Source organism: Puntigrus tetrazona, chromosome 4, assembly GCF_018831695.1.
Source record: "Puntigrus tetrazona isolate hp1 chromosome 4, ASM1883169v1, whole genome shotgun sequence".
In the NCBI taxonomy this organism is placed as follows: Eukaryota; Metazoa; Chordata; class Actinopteri; order Cypriniformes; family Cyprinidae; genus Puntigrus; species Puntigrus tetrazona.
In genome coordinates this window covers 8,367,308-8,378,652 of record NC_056702.1, presented here as the reverse complement: position 1 = coordinate 8,378,652, position 11,345 = coordinate 8,367,308, and the positions used below count along the sequence as shown (strand labels likewise).

The 11,345-nt window shown below is 40.9% G+C and overlaps 1 protein-coding gene and 1 long non-coding RNA gene across 2 annotated transcripts; one reads left to right on the top strand and one right to left on the bottom strand.

Moving 5' to 3' along the window:
- Positions 1-1,343: 1,343 nt before the first annotated feature.
- LOC122343529 lies at positions 1,344-3,999 on the bottom strand. The gene is made up of 2 exons (XR_006250796.1): positions 3,742-3,999; positions 1,344-2,664 (listed from the first exon to the last, which is right to left on the bottom strand). It is a non-coding gene; the product is annotated as an uncharacterized LOC122343529 (long non-coding RNA).
- A 141-nt stretch (positions 4,000-4,140) lies between these two features.
- Positions 4,141-11,117, top strand: btg1 (B-cell translocation gene 1, anti-proliferative). Its single transcript, XM_043238044.1, has 2 exons — positions 4,141-4,518; positions 7,942-11,117. The coding sequence occupies exons 1-2, from the start codon at positions 4,374-4,376 to the stop codon at positions 8,343-8,345; spliced, it is 549 nt and encodes a 182-aa protein (XP_043093979.1). The 5' UTR covers positions 4,141-4,373; the 3' UTR covers positions 8,346-11,117.
- The last annotated feature ends 228 nt before the right edge of the window (positions 11,118-11,345 follow it).

Genomic DNA, 11,345 nt, shown 5'->3' with positions numbered 1-11,345 from the left:
GTTTTCAGAGCCTGTGGAAATGAATGGGAAGCGTGTGAAGGTCTCTGAGCCGAAAAGGGGTTGAGTTTCCAGTGGAATGTCCTGTGTGTGGAAGCCATAGCCAAACCACACAGTTGGGGGTTTTCACTTCTAACCGTTAGAAAGAGCACTCCCATACTTCCTGGATTAGAACGAGAGGAAAGAGAGAGGGAGATGAATCACGGAGGTTTTATTTGGACCCATAGTTATATACCTGAATGACGTTTTCCCTTTTTTTTTTTCCATCAGCAGTTTATTCATAAACCATGCAGAAAATCTGTGCAGTTCCTGAGGTTTACTGGCTTTCCTTTTTATGACTTTGCATGCTCTGACATACTGGTACAACCGCGCTGAACTTTTGAATTGGCTGTAGTTTTTTGTCTTTCAGTTTTCTCCCCTAAGATACAATGATCTATTAACGTCAGTATCCGATATAAGAATCCGTTATAGACTCTAAATAAAAAACAAACAAACTAGTACTGGTATTTTTATTTCAAGTGTGTTTCTGGTTTGAACCAGGACTGTGAGTCAGAGACACAACCCAAACACCACAGACACACTCAGTCCAATGAAAATCCTTCACGGTATGTGTAATGTGTGTAAAATGTGTCTGCGTGAAGGGTGTGGGATACAATGGGGCGAATTTTAAAGTGACGTTCAGTTATGGTAGAATGTTGCCACAATGTAACGTTAATACATTTATGAAAGAATTCTGTGCATCGTTTGCTGTATTACACCGTGTTAAAAAGTTTGGGATTAGTGCGAAGTCTCGCGGGCTCATCGACGCTGAATTTATTCGATCAGAAATGTTATGTTTTAATTATAAAATAAAAAAATATTAAATATTATTATGATGAAAAAAAAAATAATTCTGTTTTAATCTGATCTGGCAATGCTGAATGTTTTAATGCATTTTTAAATAAACTGTGAAACTTTTGTCAGGATTTACTGTTAAAAAACGGCATTTTAAATATTTAATACATTTTAAAAAGTACATTTAAATGGAAAATATTTCAAATAATATTTCTTTTTTGAAAAAACACTAAAGATCTTACTGACATGAATGTAATTATTAGATAGAATCGTGTTATTAGAAACCAGAAGTTGTTAACATGATAACTAAGAGTTCTGTCTGTGTCCTTTTAAGTGTATTTCTGCTCTTCCACTCTTCTATTCTCAGTCTTCGCTCTCTCATGTTTACTCACTCTATCAGCTGCGTCAAGGGGAAAGATTGCGTCAGTTCTAACGGATGAAGGCAATATTCTCCAAAGAGAGGTCAGGAGTGAAGGATGGAGAAATAAGGGGGTAATAAAACATTGTCTCAGTCGAGTGAATCCACAGCGTGCCTCTTTATTGGCGTTGTCTTGCACAGTCCATCTCATTCACCTTGAGAAAAGTGAGAAAGGGGCTCGAACGCGGCGCGTCACGTGTTCGGTTCACTTCTGTTCTCCTTCACGGTCATTATTCTTGTCCGTGTGGAATCTGTATTCCGGTAATGGGTCCGTAATTGTTAATACGGGGTATCGCCGTTACTTTTGATGCACTGTGAGCAGTGGAGGACTAAGTATAGCACTGTTCTGGTTTCAGCGTTAGCGTTTAGAGCCGGTACCCCCACCGTCAAAATCCGAGCTAAAAGAAAGCTGATCTCCGTTCTGCAAAACGCATGAAATCTCCTCAAGCCTTGTGGGCGGAGTGAGGACAGACATAGTGAGGTTGTGATTCATCGCCGCCGCTAAAATTTGTATTATTCTCGGTCAAGCTGGATTTTTGCAGTGAATGACGGCTAGGCCTGCTCTGCTGTGTTTACCTGGGCTTCGATTCAGTCCACTCGTTTCAATATTAACCACCAAATAAGGTTTCGTGAAATTAGTTGAGCATATTGCGATTTATAAATGTAGACTCTGAAAGATATGCCCGTTTCTGCCACGGAAAAATACACGGAAAGGTATATAGAAAAATATGAATAATTGTGGGTTTTATTGCCAAGTTTTTGTTTCTGAACAAAAGTATACACTTTTTTTTCAGTTTTGAGTTGATATCCAAGAATACTGAACTCACATCTTGAAATTTTGACTTTTATTGTTTAAATTGTTGAATTATTGAAATGTAAATTTATTCAGGTCAAGAGTTTATGCCTTTTTATACCTGAGCTGACTCACAATTGCAAGTAAACATCTCGCAGTACTGACTTATTTCTTTGGAGTTAATTCATTTTTCACAGTTTTAAGGTTGTACTTTGCAAGTCAACATTTTGAGAAAAAAAAAGTTGTGAGATATGAAAAACGAAGCATTGATATCTTTCCAAGGCTAAAACAAGATGCCTTCTGATGTTCATTCATGTTTATTTCACGCTAAATCTAATACCCTTCCATATTCTTTTGGTCTTAATGGTAGCTTAATGCTACCTTTTATAGTTTGGCATTTTAAAAACTGCCAACTAAACGGTGACTTGCACGTATTTTTTGACAAAGAGATTTGCAAAGATGACCAGGCCTGAGACCCAACAATCTCAGAATAGCTACTTGCCAAATACCGGCATTAGCTGGTCTTGGGCCCGCCGAGATGTCGGTGTAATTGAACAATAGCTGCACAGGCCAGGTCGGGTTGAGCCTCGAGTCAGCACATGGTAGTTCAGAGGTGATCTGCCTTTGGCCGCAACAGAAAAAGCAACAGAATTAGGTCAGAGTGTTCCTTGTAGTGCTTTTGAAACACCTTTCAGCGGTTTATTCCCACTGGTGAGTAAATACGCGGCCACATACAAACACCCTGACCCGCTGTTCTGCTAATGCCAAGGTTTCTCTCAGGGACCAAAACAAACCGTGGAAATGTACGAGTCTACAACATAATTATACAGTCTACCGTCTTCTTCTTTTTGTTATTTTTGAAGCTAATGCAAATTGGTCTGACAACCTTTTTTGGATCATATTCTGTCTTTGCCAGCAGTGCTGAAAAACCTTCTTCTGAAATTAGTATTTTTCTCAGGCTCCTCTGTTTCAATAATTTGACTTTAATTGCATTTAAAAAAAGAAAGAAAAGAAACATTCATTGCAATTAAAATGAAATTACTGAACCCACACCTAGGACATAGGAGCCCCTTGTGATTGCGATTATTATGACGATCACAGTTTGCACTGAATAATGTTTATTGTTTGAAGCAACTGCATGCCGTATTTTTACGAGAACAAACGAGCTGAAAACACTAACTGAAAAACCTTTCTGAATAGTATTAGTACTATAGCATTAAGCCTCAGATGTCAGTTATACATTGGATTGGTTCATTCTTTAAGTAGAAAAAGCAAGTCTATGACAGGAATTGTAATGTTATACTGAAATCAAAGCAATGGAAACACCCTTGTAAAAAAAAAAAAATATATATATATATATATATATATATATATATATATATATATATATATATATATATATATATATATATATATATATATATATATACATATATGTATATATATATATATACATATATATATATATATATATATATATATATATATATATATATATATATATATATATATACACACACACACACACACATACATATAATATATATACACACACATACATATAATATATTTGTGTGTGCATTTGTTACTGTGTTTAGATCTGTGTTTTAAAATCTACTGAAGCATATTTTTGCATCAAGCGGGCCTCACTTGCATTCTTTTTCCTCTTATCTAACAGGCTTCCTTCAAATGCACCTACCGTTTGGTCAGAAAACGTGTGGCTGTGCGGGATGCCCATGTGTGAGTTCACAAAGGCACGACGGCGCGCTAAACATCGGGTCTCCCCCTTGAAAGAGGGCGGGGGTTTCCAAACGGAGAGCGCGACAGAACGCAGAAGCGCGCGACTTCCTCTTTAAACGACAGCGCGAGTCGTTATCGTGCGCGTGCATGCGTGTTGCGTTTCGGAGGAAAGGGTTAAAGCCCTTTTTTTTGGTTTTTTCCACACGCTCTGTTTATTTCTAGAGCCGTGACGCAACGAGCCCCCGCCCCCGCGCTCACGTCACGTCGTGTCAGCGCCCTGATTGGCCGGCGGTTGTCGCTGCCGGCGGCGGGGGCACTACTTAAGCGCCGCTCGCTTTCGTGACGGTCTACTCTGCTGGAGGACAGTGACGGAGGAGGGTGGAGCCCACCTCTGCGTGCTTTTTCGGACAAAAACAAGCCAAGTCACAGCACCGTACCGTCCTGGAACACGTAGCGCTCTCCGAATCCCCCCTGCCTCGACAAATAAATGCTCAGCACAGGCACCAGAGAAATAAAACACGCGAAAAACAAGGATCATTTTGCGGACGGAAACAAAAGCGCGTTTGGCCGTACAGCGCGAGGAGCCTCTCAATGCATACCCTCTGTGCCCGAGGAACGATGAAGCCAGAGATAAACGCCGCCGTCGGCTTTCTGTCGAGATTCCTGCGGATTAAAGGACATGTGAACGACAGACAGCTCCAGACGTTCAGCCAGACCCTACAGGACATCCTGGCAGGTAAATATCGGCCCCCGCGGGCGAATGTGAGCGTTATCGCACGCGCTTTCCGCTTGTGTGTCTCGTTTGTTTGTGAGAAGCGCGGAAAAACATCGACCTCTTTGTTTATGAGCTAATTTATGTGCTCGGCCACATAGGCGGAAGCGCGCGCGGGCGCGTTGCGCACGAACATAAACAGCTCGAAACAGCGACCCTAAAAAAAGACGGAGAAAACAGAGAGACGTGCGTTTATAGATCGGTGTATATGCGTAGGAAATGTACTCGATGCTTTAATTAAGGGTATTTATGTAGTTCATGGAAAAAAAAATTGTTTCATGTGGCAAGCAGTTTTAACATTAATTCCATAAAAAATAGTGTGCTTTCTGAATAGACATGTTAACCTGTGTTAAACAGACTGGTTGTTAGTTAGTGTTTATGTGTTGCTGCCGTTTTATTCAGTGTTGCTACTGTTACTGCTTAGTAGTGAAATTGAGAAAAAAGGTCATTCATATTGCTTGGTAAAAATGAGAAAATTCCCAAGTTAGAGCTTTATGATTAGATACTAGCTAAGTTTTAAGGAATGAATGTTAAAACTGCGTGCCATATGTTGTAGTCAGTAAATTACGTAATGCACAGCAAGTCTGAAGATATCAGATGTGGGGTTGATGTCTCATCTCTTTTGCATACTGGTAGTAGTGCATACGATGCACACCGTGCCTGTGTTTCATTGTAATAAACATGTAAGTACACAGCGCACTGAAAATGACCGCAGCAAGTTGAATAGACACTATAATTGCGGTTCCGCTGTTTTGCATTCAGATGCAAATTTCACTTAAACATATTTTTAATTACGTCACATTTACATTTTATTTTCCCTAACCAAATACTTGGTCGTATAAAAAAAAAGAAAGAAAAAAGACCCAAAGACAGAAGAGCAGTCCTTTTAATGATTATTATTTGTCAACAGTTAGCCATAAAAACAACTTGTCTTAATCCTTATCTTGTTTTGCTCCAACCACCCATTGTTTTCCTGTGTTTATTTATTTATTTTTTTATGTTGGACCCTTTGTTTCAGATTCAGAAAACAATAAAATGCAATATAAATATTTGTTTAAGCGGTTGAATAACAGTCAAAACATAAAATCCACTAACAATAGCACTATAATAGGATATAATGGTAATACAAGTCGATTTACGCAATACACAAATACACAAGTGTTCGAATTCAAGACGAGAAGCTCTAAATGGTCAGAAAACAGTAATGTTACATCCTCGTTCTTTTGGGAACAGCCAGTCGCTAAAAGCTGTTTGTAAACAAATGTAGTGGAGGCTCCAGTCAGACAAAATGGCCGTCGGTGGAGGAAGGGAGGATGTGCGACTGCTAGTTTCACATCACGTATTGCTGTTGCAGTGGACTTGTTTGGTTTTTCTCTTTCCTTCCCGGCGTCGTCAACCCAACGCAGGTCCACACAATGGAACAAAGGCTCCTCATAATCCCCACTGGGTACGAAAAGTGGGTTAGCTCCTTCTCCGCGCAGTTAAAATGTGCGTTCGAGAGAGAGGATTGCCAGATTGAAAACACAGGTGTTGTGTAAGATCGATTTGAAAATCTGTTTCTGCTTCCTGTTCTCTAATCACGCCACCAAACGCACGTTCGTCACAGCTTCGTCCTAATTCTCCGCCTCGCAGCAGGCCTCACAAACAACACTTCCCGGTAAAGCCACCACAATGGTATTTGGAGGTCGACGGGCGACGCTTTCACTTCGTTAAACATTTAGATGCGTAGTACGAGCATTGTTGCGGTTTGGGCTCCGTCCAGAATTGCATCGATCATTGTGTGCTAGGCTTTCAGGAGAATGGGACGTCACGTCACAGACTGCACACAGGCAGCATTATCTAACCCGTGGTCTACAGGTGGCCCGCGGGGGCCTGGCCTATTTCAGAGCCGCACAAAGAGGCTTGCGACCCATCCCTTCGCGTCCTGTTCTCCACCTGTCACCCAATGCACGGCCAGAAGGCGAGGAAAACGCGATTCGCGACAAGTCGTTTTCTTTTTGGGAAACGGGCCCTTTGTTTAGGGCGTAACTTGGCACTTTTAAAAGTCATGATTTGATGTTTAGCGAATGAACCGGCTGGAGATACATGGACACAAACACCTACTAGCGGAAAGCAAAGCATTTGGAGCCGTAATATTTAATCAAATGGGGTTGTCTGAAAGGGACGCTTTGTCTTTAAGAGGATGGACCCTTCCCCTCCAGCTGCTCTGCCAGGACTTCACCCTTTTGCTCTCGTTGTGTTTGAAGACTTTGTGACTCTCGGGCCAAAAGGGGATTGTGCAATCAAATGGTTCTCTCTCTCTCTTTCTCTCCGTCACGTAGGCCTCTGACACAGATGGTTAATGGTTGTTTATCTGTGTTCTTCCAACGATCATTTCACACTGTGAAAAACATCTTCGCCCCCTTCATACAGTTACTTTTGCTGCAGTATGAGGTCGAATTATTAGAAGTTTTATCAACTTTTTAAAACGGATTAATTTATGGTTAAGGTATGTGTGGGCAGTTAAATATTAGGTCTATTTAGCAAGTCCCAGAATGCCATGGGATTCTGGAGGTTACTGTAGTCATTTTTATATAAAGTGTTTTAAAACTATAAATGAACTTGGCTAAAAAAACAACTAATCCTAAGCAGTACAGTTAAGGATGAACATAATTAACAATTAAATCAATTGTAATTTTTGTTTATCGAACATATGAGCTGTCTGCCATTTTTAGTAGTAATACCCGAGTATTGTCAGATGATTATGGAAATTGAAATATGCATGTTCATTTACACCTTATGTTACATTTAGTAATCACTTCATGTTCTTTAATTTCACTATAATTTAGCATGCTCAATTTAAGATAACATTTTATATTTTATTTACATTATAATTTACATTTGTAATTTTAAAACAACTGATTATATTTTACATGTTTGAGACAAACTAACTCTTCTGGCTATAACCAAAAAAAAAGTACAAACTTATCAGTCAGAGATTTGATATCCGAGCATTCCCAACCAAGTTAAAAAAATATACTGTATATTTTATATAGAATTTAAATGTTGATAGCGTTCTTCAATAACAGATTTTTTTTTACATATGTTAAATGCATTTTATTGTGCATTAAATGTAATTTTTAAAAATTATTTTAACTTAATTGTTTTATGTTTTTTTTAGAAGAAAAAGCATAGAATTAACACCGAAACTAAACACAGAGAATTGTAAAACTGGCCATGACCTATCATCAAAATGGGGCAATTTCACAGAAAAATCAACATTTCACTCCAATAAACGAGTTTAATGTTATTCATAAAATGTAATGTCTGTAAAGTTTTTGTTTGCCAATGCTTTTTTTAATACTTGTGCAAAATGACAAAACCTCCTCCTCCATCTCTCTGTTACAGAGCAATACAAGCACCACTGGTTCCCAGACCGTCCCAACAAAGGTTCTGGGTATCGCTGCATACGCATCAACCACAAGATGGACCCTCTGGTTGGGCAGGCTGGTCAGCGCATCGGCCTGAGCATCCAGCAACTCTACCTGCTGCTTCCCAGTGAGCTCACATTGTGGGTCGACCCATTCGAAGTGTCCTACCGCATCGGAGAGGACGGCTCGATCTGCGTGCTCTACGAGTCCCATCCCAGCACCAACGGAAACCCCAGCGTCACCACTGGAAACAGCAACCCCGCCTCCTCTGTCGCCCAGGTATCCCCGATGGTGGACAGTCACATCAGCTGCAAGGAGGAACTACTGGTTTTGGGCCGCACCAGCCCCACTAAACCCTACATGATGACTGTGTCCAGCTAAACGGGTCACAGAAGTCATTTTTAAAAAATAAAAATAAAAAAGAGAGAAAGGAGAAGAAGGAAAAAAAAAAACAGGATGTGTCCTATCGTCCAGGTGATGGAAACCTTGTAGGTTTAATTTTCACTCGTTTGGTTGTCTGTTCTGTTATTGTGTTGGATCTACCAGAGGCTTGACCCTGGGGCAGCTAATGAAGACCCGAAACATCGCCCGGCCCTCCAGCTCACTCCACTAAGGCGGCAGTCCTGGGGCGGCTTTTTCCACCATTGTCTGCCGATGTTGACTTTGCACTTTCGCTTTCACAGTTTATGTTATCGCATAAGCTCCCTCTAAAATGTTAAGGAATTACTCTCAAATCCTGTTTTATCATTTCACTGTTCGCTGTCGAGCTGAAGCCCAGACCCACCGGCGGCCGCGCCAGACCCGAGTAGCCGCTATGAGCCTCTTTTTTGCTAAAAACCTCACTTTTTTGGACCACAGAGCGGTACTTTTGTCTCTCTTCTCAGTGTCTGGCATGTGCCCGGGCCTTCTTTTGGGCTTCAGGTCGACGTGAACTGGCTCTGCTGCGGTGGAATACCTGTGTCATACTGTTACCCACGCTAGCCGTCGATGGCACTGTGATGCAAACGTTCTCATGCTTGTAGCTTTTTCTAGGGGCTCCCTCCTGGATGAATGTAATTTCTAACAAAAAAAAAGAGAGAGAGAAAAAAAAAACTCAAAGCAACAAAACATTTGATTTATTTAAGCCCCTCGTCATACCAAAATGAAAGATGTAGCAAAGTTTGTTTTTGTATTTGTTGACTTGGAACAGATGTGATCTTTACTTTCTGCCTGGTTTAGAAAGGATGTTGAATGCACTTTGACATTTTAGACTGTGTGGGATGACGTTTTGTTTCGATTCGACCCAGCTGCATTCCATCGCGTACGTAATTCGCTTTCCCTGGTTGCAATATTTCTGAAGGCGCTTCAATCCTGGGTCGTTCTCTCTAGCTGTTTTTATCCTCTCGAATGACTGATTGAGGCTGTTAGAGATTAGTTGTCCATCTAAGGCCAGTACGTGGCATACGACAACAGATCGGCATCGAAAATCGGGCCAGTGTTTTCCATCTTATCGCAGAATCGCAGGGCCAGTGATGCTCGCTTGTTACAGAGGGTCTCCCGACGCACTTTCCAGCCAGTCGTCACCGGTCTCAGTCTTAACTAGGAGTGCGCCGTCAAAACATATCACCTCCCTCCCTAGGCCTGGCGAAGGAGGGGGTAGGACCCTCAGATCAGGGCAGCTACAATCCTCTCCGGCCCCCTTCTCGCAGCCCGGAGGAGAGTTTTTATGCCAGCACACAAACCGAGCGCACTCCAAAACCTACTGAGCCTTACGTACAGGGCCGAGTCGGGACGGGAAGAGACATGCGGTGTGCTCCTGGTTCTGGCCGATTCTGTTTACATTGGCACGAATGGGCGGAAATAAGCAGGTTGCAGGCTTCGCGTGCGAAGGACTGGTTTTGCCTTAGCCGCTAAACTGCCGAGACGAGGTGCTGATGATCAGTTCTACGTGTGCTAATACTTTTGAACCTAGAGGACCATGGGTGGCGCCGGGTTGCCAATGCACTGCCGTCCCTTTCTATGTTGTTTAAGTCCGTTTTAAAGAAGCGCAAAGCCGTTTTTAAATCAAATTGACATTTTAAGTACGGGTCGGACCTCAATATTTGGACGCAGTTCACCATCCCACCCTTCTGAATGCTTTGAACACTGACAGTTGGCCCCCTTCGCCTGATGGTTTTAATAGTAACGCTTTTTAACCTCGTTCTGGTGATCGTAACCAAATTGGAACAGACAAATCGAGTGCTTTTTAGACCTGCAGCTTTTAAACTACTTTACCCCCCTCCTCCACTGAAACAACATCAGCAAACCATTTCCACTCTCCGTTTCAGTTCGGTAAGCGTTCGCACACAAGTTTTAAGTATCGTTTTGAGTCTAAACTCAAGTCTACTCGGAGGCAAGAGCACATGAAATGCACTAATAGGTTAAACATTGAAGTTATGTGACTTTGAGACAGACACGTCTCGATTGGAATGTATTGCCAAGCTCAGGCCACAGACATTCATTGAAACCCTTATGGATGTGCAGGTTAAAATGTGAAAAACAGAAGGGAATGATTCGGTTGGGAATTTTTGTCGGTCATTTCAGAAGTGATTCACGTTATTGCCACTTTCGCATCTGAGGTGGTTCCATATTTGTAGAATGTATTGTTATTGTACAACATATGGTAGAGTAAGTACATAACCATACATATGGGAAGTGCCAATAATTGATATTTTGCTGTGTGTAGACGTGTTCCTTTTTGTATTTCATATTTTAACATGAATTCCTCTTTCATAAGTGAAGCCATTTGTGTTAGGAGTGTTGGAGAGGACCAAAGTTGTTTTGGTAAAAAAAATAAATATATATATCAGTTTCCATGCTCTGTGCTGATAGACTTTCCTTTTTTTTTTTTGTTTTTTTTTTCCTCTTTTCTTTCTTTTTTTTTTAATTAAAACAAAAAACAGAAAAAGAAAAAATTCTGAGCAACCCAAGATAAAGCTGTCTGTATCTTGTGATTTTTCTCGTCTGTACATCTCTTGTGTTCATTCTTTTCCTCATTCTTGGGTATGTTGTGATGAACTGCTGTAAATTTGTACAGTTCATGTAAATTGATTGTGCGGAAGTTGTACAGATTTCTATATTTTGGAAGAAAAGTTTTTTTCTCTGTAATAAAAGATTTCCTATCTTGGCAATGTTTTCCCGTGGACCTAGTCTCATTCTTTATCGAAACAGACTCATAATCGCATTTCATGAGGTAATTCTTTGTGTGTAGATATTTATGATAACAGCACGGGTAGTTTTGTATCACAGACATGATTATGCTCATACATGTCATTCCAGTTCCACCATTTTAGACAAAATATGCCAGACGTTAGTTAGTAACAGCCTTGATGTCACTGACCTGCTTTTCAGTGTTTTTCCTGT

What these genes read in the sequence shown, in the direction of transcription:
- btg1 (XM_043238044.1), top strand. Translation starts at nt 4,374, where the DNA reads ATGCATACCCTCTGTGCCCGAGGAACGATGAAGCCAGAGATAAACGCC. An exon ending in CCTACAGGACATCCTGGCAG is followed by an intron (nt 4,519 to 7,941) that starts GTAAATATCGGC and finishes TCTCTGTTACAG; the next exon opens with AGCAATACAAGCACCACTGG.